The 16,070-nt window shown below is 42.6% G+C and overlaps 1 protein-coding gene across 6 annotated transcripts in view; it reads right to left on the bottom strand.

Annotated features, from left to right (window-relative positions):
* OS9 (OS9 endoplasmic reticulum lectin) overlaps window positions 1-1,088 on the bottom strand; it is a 30,594-nt gene extending 29,506 nt beyond the window's left edge. For 5 of the 6 annotated variants that reach the window (XM_077913568.1, XM_077913572.1, XM_077913570.1 and 2 more), the window contains exons 1-2: window positions 890-1,088; window positions 336-512 (exon numbers count right to left, since the gene is read on the bottom strand). In XM_077913568.1, coding sequence (XP_077769694.1) covers window positions 336-512; window positions 890-1,051 — 339 coding nt within the window. In that variant the 5' untranslated portion in view covers window positions 1,052-1,088. The remainder of the gene's footprint in view (window positions 1-335; window positions 513-889) is intronic. The other variant, XM_077913569.1, reaches the window with a different exon arrangement.
* Window positions 1,089-16,070: the final 14,982 nt, after the last annotated feature.

The raw sequence follows: 16,070 nt of genomic DNA, 5'->3' as shown, positions 1-16,070 counted from the left end.
GATGAAAGTAAAATAGGACACTGGGCCGAGAGTGACAGAGGCAGGGGTGACTTTACGGGGAGGGCTTCTCTCCTGCCCACAGTGACCCCCTTCAGGCACCTCAATCTTGGCTTAGCCATGACTCGGAGCTCTTCTATCCTAGCCCTCCTCTTCATTCAGCAAAGTGTCATCAGTGGTTGCCGGTCCTTTGCTTCTTTCCTGCCTGTACAATGTCTACTCCTCCAATCGCCTTAACTCCCACAGGTCCTCTCGACCCTCTTCGCTCAGGGGCACTCTGGTTCCCACACGGATAGCTAGCTCCCGGGCCGCATTCCGTTCTCCCCAACCCCTCTCACCTTCAGCAGGCAAGGAGCATCCTTCATTGGGCTCAACAACTCGGGGATGCCAGGCCCTCGGTAGGCAGGTGCCTCCTCCTCCCTTTCGCGCTGGAAGTGAATAGCTCCGGCCTGCAGGCGACACTCGTAGCGCTGCTTGTACTTGGAGGAGACGATCACCACGTCGGAAGCCTGGCTCTGGGAAAGAAGGAGGTCGGGGGGCAGGGAGGCAGAGAGAGGCGGGGTCAGCGACAACCAGGGGACCCCCGTCCGGACCCGGGAAGAGCCCAGCCACGTCAGAACGCGCCCCAGGTCCTGCGGCGGTGCGGGGCCGAGCGCCGAGCGCTCCCGCTTCTCCGCGGCGCAGTCTGGGTGCAGATCAGGAGCCGAGGCGGACAGCGGGAGCCCCCACCGCTCCCAGGCCCGGCCCCGGGGCGAGCGGTCTCAGGCAACGACCCTCCGCCGTCATCGTGACCCCCACTACCCCGCCCGGCTGCTCTTGGCGCCCGCGGCGGACTGCACGGCGGCCCCTCTCGCTCTCCCTCTCCCCTTTCCCTTGCTCCACGCCTCCTCACCTGGCCTCCCATGACAGGCAGCGGCAGGATCTCGATCCCATAGCGCATCTCGCTCAGCTCCTCTAGGTTCAGGCTGCCGACGCCGCCCGTCAGACTTGCGGGTAACAGGAGCCCCAGAAGCAGCAGCCGCAACAGACCGGACAGCAGCGACTCCGCCGCCATCTTTCGTTCACCTTCCTACCCGGCGCCGCTCCTTCCGCCCTAAACCTGGCAGCGGCCTCACCCCGCCCATGGCCGCCGGGAGTTTTCATTGGCTGCGCGGCCTGTCCCTCCCGCCAGGCCCGTTCCCATTTGCTAGCGTGGCCTCGGAGCCCACGGGGAGGTGGACCCCGACGGTGAGCAAGGCCACTCGCTGCTCGTGATTGGCCAGGAGCCCAACCAATTATCGACGGCGGCAGACCGCCTCCCACCCTCCCCCGTTGCCAGGGAGGCGCGGTCTAACGCGCTGGCCCCCTGGAGTCCTCTTTCTGTTTTCGCCCAGCTGTCATGCGCAGGTCTTTATCTCTCCCGCTCCTCGATTTTTTTTTGGCGTTTCTTGCATGATAGCCTGCCCCCGCCAGGTGGAGGATTGAGGCCGATGGGTGAGTGCATGCAATTCCCATGAAAGTTACTGAATACTTGTTGCAAAAACAATTATTATGTAAAAGCATTCTCCTTTCATGAATACATACAACTTTAGGGCAATCTAGAAATCTGTGTCAAAACCTTTCTACACGATGATCCCATAGTTGTCCTCCAATGAAATGATCCTAAAGAAATAACGGAGGCTTCCAGCTAAAGCCTAGGGGTGGGGCTGGGGGGGCAAATGCCCGCACTATCCTCCAGGCCCCGAAAGGGAAAGGAGACAACAGCAGCAATATTTTAGAAGCTAGAAAACAAATGAAGGAATGGTAACTCCTAAACAAAGATCAACAAGAGCATGGTTATACTTTTGGAAAAACTCCTCTGGGGAATATGACCAGTCCAAAAGAGAAGTCCCAGAGATTCATTAGGGTTATGTTAATGAAAGAGTCGAAGGAATTCTACAATTAAGCTCCTGGCCTACATGTCCCAGCTCTCACATGGTTTTTCCAATCAGCTTTTTAATGTCCTCTAAAGTATAAGTAGGCAGCCAAGGATCAAAGACATTTAAGGAAATCCCTTAGTGTACAAGAAAGAAACCAAAACAGACAAGAAGGGGGCGGGGGGGAGAAGCAATTTGGAAGAAGCAGAAATTACAAGGGAGAATAAAATAAAAAACAAACCCCCAAAATCTATCATTACTATCCTCAGAGAGATAATATATTATCATAATACAACAACAGGAAGCTATTTAGAAAGTAACTACTATTTTTAAAAAGATTTATTTATTCATGAGAGAGAGAGGCAGAGACACAGGCAGAGGGAGAAGCAGGCTCCCTGTGGGGAGCCCAATGTGGACTCGATCCCAGAACCCCAGGATCACTCCCTGAGCCAAAGGGAGATGCTCAACCACTGAGCGACCCAGGCATCCCTAGAAAGGAAGTGCTATTGAGAAAACAACAACAACAACAACAAAAACTCTTGAAAATCAAAACCACGATTGCAGAAACAAAAATTCAACAGAAAGACTAGAACTTCCAGCCTCCTTCTAGCTGCCATCCTGCATCCCCGAGTGTGTGCACCTAATCTCATCTGGGCCCCCCGACACCACCTGAGCACCAACCCTGTTCCCTCTCACGGTCCCATTTCCCCTCCAGCAAGATGAAAGACACTATCATGAACCCGGAGAAACTCGCCAGACTGCAAGCACTCGTGCACGTTGGTGGCAAAGGAACTGCTCACAGGAAGAAGGTGGTTCAGGGCACCTGGGTGGCTCAATGGTTAAGTGTCTGCCTTCGGCCCAGGGCGTGATCCTGGAGACCCGGATCAAGTCCCATGTCGGGCTCCCTGCGTGGAGCCTGCTTCTCCCTCTGCCTGTGTCTCTGCCTCTCTCTGTGTCTCTCATGAATAAATAAATAAAATCTTTAAAAAATAATAAAAAAATTTAAAAACGAAAGAAGGTTCATAGAACAGCTATAGCAGATGATAAAAAACTTCAGTTCTCTTTAAAGAAGTTAGGAATAGGGATCCCTGGGTGGCGCAGCGGTTTAGCGCCTGCCTTTGGCCCAGGGCGCGATCCTGGAGACCCGGGATCGAATCCCACGTCGGGCTCCCAGTGCGTGGAGCCTGCTTCTCCCTCTGCCTGTGTCTCTGCCCCTCTCTCTCTGTGTGTGTGTGACTATCATAAATAAAAATTAAAAAAAAATAAAGAAGTTAGGAATAAACAGTATCTCTGGTATTGAAGAAGTGAATATGTTCACCAGCCAAGAAACAGTGATCCACTTTAACAACTCAGGCATCGCTGGCAGGGAACACGTTCACCACCCCAGGCCATGTGGAGACAAAGCAGCTGGCAGAAATGCTACCCAGGATCTTAAACCAGCTTGGTGCAACAGTCTGACTAGTTTAAGAAGACTGGGTGAAGCTCTGGCCACACAATCTGTGGATGCAAAAGCACCTCTTGCTACTGGAGAGGATGATGAAGATGAAGTTCCAGATCTTGTGGAGAATTTTGATGATGTTTCCGAGAATGAAGCAAACTGAATTGAGTCAACTTCTGAAGAAGATAAAACTTGAAGAAGTTACTGGGAGCTGCTATTTTATATTATGGCTGCTTTTAAAAATGTTCATGGATCTGATCAAATCTACATCTCTAATATTTTCAATCCCAAGCCCCTTGAACCCTGCAGCTTTTTCAGTTTTTGCTTATACACAATTAATTCTTTGCGGCTAATTAAGCAGAAGAAGCCTGGGAATAAAGTTTGAAACAAGGTTAATAAAGTTCTTTGCCTAGGGAAATAAAAAAAAAAAAGAAAGACTGGAGAATAAAATTGAAAATCAAATTTGCTCTACTTAAGGAGAAAATCAATAAAAATTAGAGGACCAGTCCAGAAGATTGAATATCTGAATAATGAGAGTTATAGAAAGAGAACAAAGAATCAGAAGGGAAGAAACAATTAAAGCAATTATTCAAAAGTATTCCCCTGAAATGAACAATTGGGACTAAATTATAAAGGCACGCTATCCAGCAAAACAGATCAGACCCGCACCAAGACACGTCATTATAGAATTTCAGGACACTGGACACAAAGAAATAATTCTAAAAGCTTCCAGAGAGAAAGAACAAGTTGCGTATCAGGATCAAAAATCAGAACAGGGGCACCTGGGTGGCTCAGTCGGTTAAGCATCTGACTTCAGCTCAGGTCATGATCTCAGGGTCCTGGGATCTAGCCTCACATTGGGCTCTGCCCTTGGCAGGGAGTTTACTTGTCCCTCTGCCGCCCCCCCAACTTGTGCGCTCTCTCTCTCAAACAAATAAAATATTTTTTTAAAAAATCAGCACAGCCTTAGGCTTACCACACTGGAAGGTAGAAGACAATGAAAAAATGCACTGAAGACTTCATATATTGTAATTGTCTAACACAGATTATAAAATAATTATGCAGGCAGCCTGGGTGGCTCAGCAGTTGAGCATCTGCCTTCAGCCCGGGTTGTGATCCTGGAGACCCAGGATCGAGTCTCACATTGGGCTCCCTGCAGGGAGCCTGCTTCTCCCTCTGCCTGTGTCTCTGCCTCTGTGTGTGTGTGTCTCTCCTGAATAAATAAATAAAATCTTTAAAAAATAAAAATTAGTTTATATAAATGAAAAAAATAACATTTTATTTTTAAAAGATTATTTATTTATTCATGAGACACAGAGAGAGAGAGAGAGGCACAGACACAGGCAGAGGAAGAAGCAGGCTCCATGAAGGGAAACCGACGTGGGCCTTGATCCCAGGTCTCAGGATCACACCCCGGGCTGAGGGCAGTGCTAAACCACTGAGCCACTCGGCTTCCCAAAAATAACATTTTAAACTAAAAACCAAATAGATAAAGTAACTAAATAGTTTAAAAAGCAATTTATTCTTCGTAGAAGAATTCCAGCTAATAAATGCAGAGGGAATAAATTACTGTTATTATTTTACAATTCCAATGAAATAATTAACCCAGACAATAGTCATCAATGACTGTCAGAAACATTATCTAAGAGGCTTATAGGTGAATTAAGTTGGTTCCATGTGTGTACGCTGATAAAACTTAACATCATGAAAAGAGAAACAACCAAACATTATCTGCTTCTTAATGAGATACAATAGGAAGTACAAAGCATTATCTATGAAGGACTCTTGCCAAAAAACAAAACTCTAAATATAACTATCAGCTTACAGGACATATGAGAAATAGGAAAATATATTGAACAACACTAGCAGGAATGTAATCAAATAAAATAGAATCAATGCCCCAGTTTCTTCAACAAATACATGTAGAGAAAAATGGGGAGGGGAGAGAAGCATTGTGGATTATAAGAGGTTTAGAGATAAACCAACCAGGGGGTCCCTGGGTGGCTCAGCGGTTTAGCGCCTGCCTTTGATGCAGGGCGTGATCCTGGAGTCCTGGGATCAAGTCCCAGTCAGGGTCCCTGCGTGGAGCCTGCTTCTCCCTCTACCTGTGTCTCTGCCTCTCTCTCTCTCTCTCTCTGTGTGTCTCTCATGAATAAATAAACAAAATCTTAAAAAAAAATACCAACCAGAAGGTCTGAGTGGCTTAGTTGGTTAAGCATCCAACTCTTGGTTTTAGCTCAGGTCATGATCTCAGGTGGTGAAATTGAGCCCCATGTTGGGCTCCACACTCAATGGGGAGTCTGCTTAAGATTCTCTCCCTCTGCCCTTCTTCCTAATCATGTTCTCTCTCACTGTCTTCCTCTCTCTCTGTCTAGTAAATAAATAAATCTTAAAAATATATATGTATCAGGGAACCCTCTTACACTGTTGGTGAGAATGTGAACTGGTGCAGCCACTCTGGAAAACTGTCTGGAGGTTCCTCAAAGAGTTAAAAATAGACCTGCCTGACGACCCAGCAATTGCACTGCTGGGGATTTACCCCAAAGATACAGATGCAATGAAACGCCGGGACACCTGCACCCCGATGTTTATAGCAGCAATGTCCACAATAGCCAAACTGTGGAAGGAGCCTCGGTGTCCATCAAAAGATGATGGATAAAGAAGATGTAGTTTATGTATACAATGGAATATTCCTCAGCCATTAGAAATGACAAATACCCACCATTTGCTTCAATGTGGATGGAACTGGAGGGTATTATGCTGAGTGAAGTAAGTCAGTCGGAGAAGGACAAACATTATATGTTCTCATTCATTTGGGGAATATAAACAATAGTGAAAGGGAATAGAAGGGAAGGGAGAAGAAATGTGTGGGAAATATCAGAAAGGGAGACAGAACGTAAAGACTCCTAACTCTGGGAAATGAACTAGGGGTGGTGGAAGGGGAGGAGGGCGGGGGGTGGGGGTGAATGGGTGATGGGCACTGAGGGGGGCACTTGACGGGATGAGCACTGGGTGTTATTCTGTATGTTGGCAAACTGAACACCAATAAAAAAATAAATTTATTATTTTAAAAAATATATATATGTATCAATCAAATGCAATGTAGATCTTGTTTGCCTCCTGAATCAAATTATCTATAGAAAGACTTTTGTGAATCAATTAGGGAAATTTAGATACTTGTTGGATATTATATAGTATCAAGGCATTATTGTTAATTTTGCTGGATGCCATAATGGTGTTATGGTTATGTAAAAAAAATTGTCCTTATCTCTTAGAGATATATACTCATGTACTTACCAATGAAATGGTATAATGTTGGGATCCCTGGGTGGCTCAGCGGTTTAGCACCTACCTTTGGCCCAGGGTGTGATCCAGGAGTCCCAGCTCCTGCAGGGAGCCTGCTTCTCCCTCTGCCTGTGTCTCTGCCTCTCTCTCTCTCTCTCTGTGTCTCTCATGAATAGAGAAATAAAATCTTTAAAAAAAAAAAGAAATGATACAATGTCTAGCCTTTGCATTAAAATAATTCTGTGGGAGTCTGAGAGAAATGGTAAGGAGAGAAATGAAACAAAATGACCATATTTTATAATAGTTGAAGCAGGATGGTAAGTACATAGAGACTCATTATACTTTACTTTTGATTGTGTTTAAATTTTTTCATTTACTTTTTTTTAAATTTTTATTTATTTATGATAGTCACAGAGAGAGAAAGAGAGGCAGAGACACAGGCAGAGAGAGAAGCAGGCTCCATGCACCAGGAGCCCGACGTGGGAATCAATCCTGGGTCTCCAGGATCGCGCCCTAGGCCAAAGGCAGGCTCCAAACCGCTGCGCCACCCAGGGATCCCTCATTTACATTTTTTTAAAGAACTTGAAAAGCAGATTGGATTTACTTGAAAATAGAATTAATGAATTAGGAAATAGATTGGAAGAAATTATTCAGAATGAAATACAAAGCAACAAAGAGAGGAATATGAAAGAAAATAAGGCGATCCCTGGGTGGCTCAGTGGTTTGGCGCATGCCTTTGTCCCAGGGCGTGATCCTGGAGTCCCAGCTCCTGCATGGAGCCTGCTTCTCCCTCTGCCTGTGTCTCTGCCTCTCTCTGTGTGTGTGTCTCTCATGAATAAATAAATATTTTTTAAAAAGAATGAGAAAAATAAGACATAGAGTAAAGTGAGAAATATAATTGGAATTCAAGAAGGAATAAAAGAGCAAAAATAATGATTGAGCATGTTCCAGAACTTAATGAAAGATACAAATCTACAGATTCAAGAGGTCTACTGAATTTCAAGCAGAATAGGTGAAAAGGAGTCTACACACAGACATATCACAGTGAAACTGGGTAACATAAAGAAAAACAGCAAATCTTAAAAGCATCCAGAGTGTGGGCTACTTGGTGTATGTATTTATTGAAACTCATTGACCTACAACATATAAGGCCTATGCATTTAAGTTTTACCACAATAAAAATAAAATTAGATGAAAAGCAGCCAGAGAACAGATTAGCTTCAGAGGAACAACAGTAAGATTAAGAACTGACTTCTCGGGAATCCCTGGGTGGCGCAGCAGTTTGGTGCCTGCCTTTGGCCCAGGGCGCGATTCTGGAGAACCGGGATCGAATCCCACATCGGGCTCCCTGCATGGAGCCTGCTTCTCCCTCTGCCTATGTCTCTGCCTCTCTCTCTCTCTCTCTCTCTCTGTGACTATCATTAAAAAAAAAAAAAAAAGAACTGACTTCTCAATGGTAATGAAAGCCAGAAGACAATAGATGGTATTTGCAGTGTGATGAAAGAACATAACTTCCACTGGAAATGTTATGGCCAGTGAAAATTTATTTCAATAATGAGGGCAAAATACAAATATTTTCAAATCAAACAGAAGTAAAAACCCATGAGGGTATACAATTAGCAAGGTCTCATTAAGGAAAGTCCTAAAAGATGTACTTCAGGCAAAAAAGACAAGGATTCTTGATGGAAGGTCTGAGATGTAAGAGGGAATGAAGTGGAGAATAGGTAAAAATCCTGCATGATCATAGGCAGTATAAAACAATACTTATGTCTTCTGGGAGTTTAATAACTATCAAGATAGAAAAAACACACCAAAATAATACCATACATTGGGAGGTTAATGATTAAAATTAAATTGTTCTAGTTTTCTTGTATTGTCTACAAGGAGGATGTGCTGGTTATCAAACTATGTCTTTCAAGCTTCACATCCACCCTTCTATATATCACAGTGATGCTGGAGCTACTATTCTGAAAAGCGTTTTGTTTTTTTAAATAGACTTAATTTTTTAAAAAGATTTTATTTATGTATTGGGGGGGGGAGAGAGCACAGAAGGAGAGGGAGAAGCAGACTCTCTGCTGAGCAGAGAGCCCAATGCAGGGCTCAATCCCAGGACCCCAAGACCATGACTTGAGCCAGAGGCAGACACCCAACCAACCGAGCCACCCAGGCACCCCATAAATAGACTTTATTTTTTTTTAATTTTTATTTATTTATGATAGTCACACAGAGAGAGAAAGAGAGGCAGAGACACAGGCAGAGGGAGAAGCAGGCTCCATGCACCGGGAGCCAGACGTGGGATTTGATACCGGTCCTCCAGGATCGCGCCCTGGGCCAAAGACAGGTGCTAAACCGCTGAGCCACCCAGGGATCCCTAGACTTTATTTTTTATGGCTGTTTTAAGTTTACCAAAAAATTGAGCATGAAGTACGGAGAGTTCCCATATAAGCCCTGTTCTCACACATGCACAGCCTCCCCTCCTGTCAACATCCCACACCAGAGTGATACGCTTGTTAAAATCAATGAACCTACTTGACACATCATTATCACTCAGAGTTCACAGTTTACACTATGATGTTCACTCTTGGTGTTATAAATTCCATCAGCTTTGACAAATGAATATTGGCATTAATTTACATTAACAGTCTCATGCACAATAGATTCACTTCCCTAAAAATCCTCTGTGATCATTCATCCCTCCTTCCTCCTACCTAACTCCTGCTAAACCTTGATCTCTTCATTGTTTCCACAGTTTTGGCTTTTCCACAGTGTCATATAGTTGGACTCAAACAGTATGTAGCCTTTTCAGATTACTATTATGCACTTAAGCTTTCTCCATATCTTCTCATGACTTGATAGCCCATTTCCTTTTACCCCTCAATCCATGTCTGGATGCACCACATTTTATTTACCCACTCACCTACTGAAGGACACCTTGGTTACTTCCAGGTTCTGGCAATTATGAATAAAGCTGCCATAAACATCCATGTACAGGTTTTTGTGTGCACATAAGTTTTCCATTCATTTGGGTAAATACCAAAGATCGCAATTGCTAGGTTGTATGCTAAAAATATGTTTAACTTTTTTTTTTAAGATTTTATTTATTTATTCATGAGAGACTGAGAGAGAGAGGCAGAGACACAGGCAGAAGAAGAAGCAGGCCCCATGCAGGGAGCCCGATGCCGGACTCGATCCCAGGACCCCAGGATCACACCCTGGACCAAAGGCAGGCACTCAACCGCTGAGCCACCCAAGCATCCCAAAATATGTTTAACTTTGTAAGAATCTGCCAAACTGCCTTCCAAAGTGGCTATACCATTTTGCATTCTAATCAGCGATGAATGAAAAATTCTCTTTGCTCCACACTGGCATTTGGTATTGATAGTGCTCTGGATTTTGGCCATTCTAATAGGTTGTAGTGGTATCTGATCGCGGTTTTAATTTGCAATTTCCGAGAAGCGTATGATGCGGAGTATTTTTTCATATGCTTATTTCCGATTAATATATCTTCTTTGGTGAAGTGTCTGTTCATGTCCTTTCCCCAATTTTTAACTAGGTGTTTGTTTCTTATTGTTGTATTCTTTATTTTGAAAAACTTCCTTTTATCAGACATGTCTTTTGCATATTTTTCTCCCAGTCTAAATGACTTGTCTTCTTATTCTCTTTTCTCGACGTTGTCTTTCAAAAAGCAGAAATGTTTAATTTTAATGAATTCCAGCTTATAATTATTTCTTTCATGGATGGTGTCTTTAGTGTTGTATCTCAAAAGTTATTGCCATACCCAAGGTCACCTTGATTTTCTATATTATTTTTTTAGGAATCTATAGTTTTGCATTTTACACCTAGGTTTATGGTCCCTTTGGAGTTAATGTTTGTGAAGGGTGTAAAATCTGTGTCTAGATCCTTTTTTCCTTTTCTTTTGCATGTGAATGTCCAGTTGTTTCAGCACCATTTGTTGAACATTTTCTCCATTGTATTGCCTTTGCAATCAGTTTCACTTATATGTGTAGGGCTATTTCTGGCCTTTCTATTCTGTTCCATTGATTTATTGGTCTCTTCTTTCACCAATACCACTACACTTTGATTATTGTCGTTATAGGAATACTTAACTCAAGTAATGTTAATCTTCTGACTTTGTTCTTATACTCTAATATTGTGCTGGCTATAGTCTTTTGCTTCTCCATATAAACTTTATTTTTTTAAAGATTTATTTATTTATTAATGAGAGACAGAGAGAGAGAGACAGACAGAGGGAGAAGCAGGGTCCCTACAGGGAGCCCGATGTGGGACTCAATGCAGGACCCCAGGATCGGGACGCCTGGGTGGCTCATCGGTGGAGCATCTGCCTTGGGCTCAGGCCATCACCCCAGGATCTAGGATCTGGGATCGAGTCCCGCATTGGGCTCCTTGCAAGGAGTCTGTTTCTCCCTCTGCCTGTGTCTCTGCCTTCCTCTTTCTGTATCACTTGTGAATAAACAAATATAATCTTTAAAAAAAAAAGGACCCCAGGATCACACCCTGAGCCGAAGACAGATGCTTACCGCTGAGCCACCCAGGCGTCCCTCCATATAGACTTTAGTATCAGTTTGTTAATATCCACAAAGTAACTTGCTGGTATTTGGAGTGGGAATGTATTGAACAATGTATTGATTAAGTTGGGAAGACCTGACATCTTGGCAATATTAAATCTTCTTAGCCATGAATATGTACTATCTCTCCATTTATTTAATTTTCATTCATTTCTTTCATCAGAATTTTATATTTTCCTCATAAAGATATTATATACATTTTGTTAGATTACACCTAAGTATTTCACTGGGGGGATGGTGATATAATGGCACTGTGTTTTTAATTTCCCATTTCACTTGTTCATTGCTGGTATGTAGGCAAGCAATTGACTTTCTTCTTTGTTTATTGTGTTAAAATACATATAACATGAAATTTACTACCTTGACCATTTTCAAATGTACAGTTTAATGGGATTAAATACATTCGCATTGTTGTGCACCCATCACCACCACCCATCCCATAAACCCTTTTCATCTTGTAAAACTGAAACTCCCTGCTATCTTAGAGTGTTCTTATAAACCTTTCATATACCAAACTATTGTAAAGCGAAGAAGCAATTATCATTAATTTATATGGAAACCTTTTTGAGTGTTCCTAGACCCAAAAAACAACCTACTAAATCATACCAAATAACATGTGAAACCTAAAATAACACTAAAATATAACAAAAGCAAGAATGATATGATAAATACACAACCTATATAAAATAGAAATAACGCATGTACAGTGTAGTTTCACTTAGGAGAATTGGAAAGAGAGCACTCAGAAACGAAACTGAGAGGGGTTAATCATAGTTAAGTCATTCCTTGGAGGGCAGGGTGGTGGAAAGTATAGGATCACAGAGTATAAGATAGAGAGGAAGAGGTTCATCTATGAATATCTCACCATCGTCCAAATCCATCAGGGCAGACAGATTACTAATGTCTACACTTTCTATGTCTTTCTGCCTCAGTGTCAAAGATCGAGTCTGTCATCTGCTGTGATTGAGATGGCTGATGTGGAAGGCTTGAAATATGACTGTATGCTCGACTGCTTAGCCTCACATATTTTTGTATCATACAATTCTTTGTAGGCATTCAAAACATCCTACAAACCTGTCCTAAACTTACATGCCCTTTCAAAATGAAAAGCATGTGTTTCTGCATTTATTGCAGCACAATCATAGTGAAAATCTCACACATGTGCCTTACTTTCTGTTCCTGAAGGACTTCACTTTCAGGCCTTTTGCTATTGCATTCACTTTGGATTGATATCCTTTCCTCTTGCAATTGCCTCAGCTTTTCGTCTGTCAGCTCTTGGTCATGGGATGCCCAAAGCGCTTCAATATCACCTTCGTTAACTTTCACAAACTCAGCCCCCTTAGGCAAAGTCACTACTGCCGTATTTACGATCACTTTGAAGACTTTAACATCATTCACTACGTTGGTACAGTTTCTTCCATGTGCCATGCCTAATTGAGACTGTTGGCCTATCCAGAGCATCTCCAAGGTTGGTAATTGCCAATTTTACACTGTAGTCTCCAGATCTCTCTGGAGATGGTTCAGAGTTGCCCGCTCTGCCAGTGGCACTCACAATAAATTGCATCACGTTTTGTATATGGTAAGCCTTAATTGTGGCTGTCAGGCCTGGTCACACAGTTGCAGCAATGATGTCCTATTCAGTGGTAAGAACATAACACAAATGTTACTGCCATACTCAGGAATACCAGGTGGTTAAGCAGCACAACTATCAACAATCAGAAGACACTTATTATGGAGGTTGTTTTCTCTATAGTATATTTCAACAAAAGGACTAGTATCCACTCATATACTCCAAAAAATCACCTGAGTGTTACAACCACTTTGATGTGGACAAAACACAACAGAAAGTGTATTCTTATCAATCCCTTTAAATGCCCTATGATTTTGTGAATGGCACACTAGTAGAGGCCCAAGGACAGCATATCAGTGGTGTTAGTAGTAGGCATTAGGGTAAACCTGTCCTTTGATGCCTTGTGTCCCTTAGCCTGCTTTTCTTCTATTAAAATGCATGCCTTGCATAGCAGTTTTTTCCTATGCATTACATTTGTCACAGTTAAACACTTGCTTACACAAATAGCCACCTTCTCTAATTAGTATCTTGAGTTCTCCCAGGAACTTTTCAATGGCTTCGGTATCAGCTAAAGCACTATCTTCAGTACCCTTTAAATTGTGAAGCTGCCCTTGCCTCAAAAACCAACCAAACCAAACCAAAAAAAAAAAAAAAAAAACAACAACCAACCAACCAAACCACCTATAAATACCTTTAAATTCCACTCTCTCTCTCTCTTTTTTTAAGATGTTATTTATATGAGAGAGAGTGAGAGCATGAACAGGGAGAAGAGGCAGAGGGAGAGGGAGAGGGAGAAGAGGCTCCTGAGCAGGGAGCCTGACGTGGGGCTCAATCCCAGGACCCTGAGATCATGACCTGAGCCAAAGTCAGACACTTTACCAACTGAGCCCCCCAGGCGCCCCTAAATTCAAAACACATTCATTGCCATTATTCAGTGCTTTCAGTTTCAACTTATTAAAAAGACTGATTTATTTCTCCATAAGTTTAAGACAACTGAACACCACATTTTGTATACCTGTAAATTCACTCAAGCAGTAGATTCCACTTTATTGACTAGTGGATGCCTACTAAGAGAGATCTTTGCTACTAACAGAATCACCAGTAACTTTAGCACCTTTCAAGATTCTTTCTGTATGTATGCAGTATGAACAGTGGATATATGTGAGTTAAACACACACAGTGTCTTTATATTGTTCAACACAATCAAAACTCTTTTTTAAAAAAAAAAGATTTTATTTTTAAGTAATTTCTACACCCAGTGTGGGGCTCAGACTCACAACCCCAAGATCAAGAGTTGCACAGCCAGCCAGGGGCCTGCCCTACCCTTTTAAAAGGGTTATTTATTTATTTATTTATTTATTTATTTATCTGTTTGTTTGTTTTTAAAGATTTTATTTATTTATTTTTTAATTTTCTATTTATTTATGATAGTCACAGAGAGAGAGAGAGAGAGAGGCAGAGACACAGGCAGAGGGAGAAGCAGGCTCCATGCACCGGGAGCCTGATGTGGGACTCGATCCCGGGTCTCCGGGATCACGCCCTGGGCCAAAGGCAGGCGCCAAACCGCTGCGCCACCCAGGGATCCCTAAAGATTTTATTTATTTATTCATGAGAGACACACCAGAAAGGCAGAGCCATAGGCAGAGGGAGAAGCAGGCTTCCTGCGGGAAGCCTGATGCATAACTCCATCCCAGGACCCCAGGGATCATGACTTGAGCCAAAGGCACCCGCGCTACCACTGAGCCACTCAGGTGCCCCTGTTTATTTATTTTTAAAAGTAGGCTCATTCCCAACATGGGGCTTGAACTCATGACCCTGAGATCAAAAGTTGCATGTTCTACTAACTGAGCCAACAAGGCAGAACTGAGCAGCCAGGTACCCCTCAAAACTCTTAATTACATCCAGTTCTATGCTAAGTGTAACACCCTTAGGAGCTTTCTTAAGCTTTTTTTTTTTTTTTTTTTTTTTCTTAAGCTTTTTTGATACCTTAGGACACATCTTGCTAACGGATGCACAGAATAAATCGAGATAAAGCACAGATGCTCAGAGTCCAAAATATGGTGGCTTGATACTGAGATGCTCAGTGTAGTTCCCAGGGAAGGAGCTTGGGGGGGCCCCTTTTGCTGGCTTGTATGCTGCCTCTAAAACACCTGCTGCAAAATGAACACTGAACGCTATTTTCATGTTTTGCCTTTTAACTTTCAAAAAGTGGGTGATACCCATACCTCTTAAACAATAACTCCCTATTATCTTCTCCCCTGGCCCCTGGCAACCATTATTATACTTTCTGTCTTTATGATTTGACTATTTTAAGTACCTCATATATAAGTGGACCCATGGTGTTTGTGTTTTTGTGACTAGCTTATTTTATTTAGCATAATGTCCTCAAGGTTTATCCATGTTGAAGCATATTGGAGGATTTATAAGGCTAAATAATATTCCATCGTATGTATATGCCATATTTTGCTTATCCATTTATCCTTCCATGAATACTTGGATTGCTTCCACATTTTAGCCATTGTGAATAATGCTGCTATAAACATGAGTTTATAGCAGCATCTTTGAGATGTATCTCTTTGAGACCCTGCTTTCAATTCTGTGGGATGTGTACCCAGAATTAGAATTGCTAGGTCTTATGGTAATTCTATTTTTAATTTTTTCTGGAACTGTTTTCCAGGGCAGCTATAGCATTTTACATTCCCACCAACAGGGCACAGGAGTTCCAATTTCTCCACATCCTCACCAACACTTGTTGTTTTCTGTTGTTGTTGTTGTTGTTGTTGTTGTTGTTTTTTAATGACTTTTCTTTCTTCTTCTTCTTCTTCTTTTTTTTTTTTAGTAGGCTCTAGGCTCAATGTGGGGCTTGAGTTCATGACCCTGAGATCAAGAGTCACATTGTCTACTGACTGAACCAGCCAGACGCTCCTGGTTTGTTTGTTTTTCAAGATTTTATTTATTCATAAATAAAGATTAAGAGAGGCAGAGACACAGGCAGAGGGAGAAGCAGACTTCATGCAGGGAGCCCAATGTGGGATTCGATCTTGCGACCCCAGGATCATGCCCTGAGCCGAAGGCAGATGCTTAACCGCTGAGCCACCCAGGCATCCTGTGGGTATTAATCCTCTATCAGATATATGATTTGCAAATATTTTCTCCCATTGTAAGGTTGCCTTTTTATTCTGTGAATAGTGTTTGGATGTATAATTTTTTTTAAGTTTTCATGAAATTCAGCTTCTCTATTTTCTTTCTTGTTCCCTGAACTTTTAGTGTCATATTCAAGAAATAATTGCTAAATCTAA

The sequence above is a fragment of the Canis aureus genome, chromosome 11, assembly GCF_053574225.1.
Source record: "Canis aureus isolate CA01 chromosome 11, VMU_Caureus_v.1.0, whole genome shotgun sequence".
Classification (NCBI taxonomy): domain Eukaryota; kingdom Metazoa; phylum Chordata; class Mammalia; order Carnivora; family Canidae; genus Canis; species Canis aureus.
This window is presented reverse-complemented; position numbering and strand designations above follow the sequence as displayed.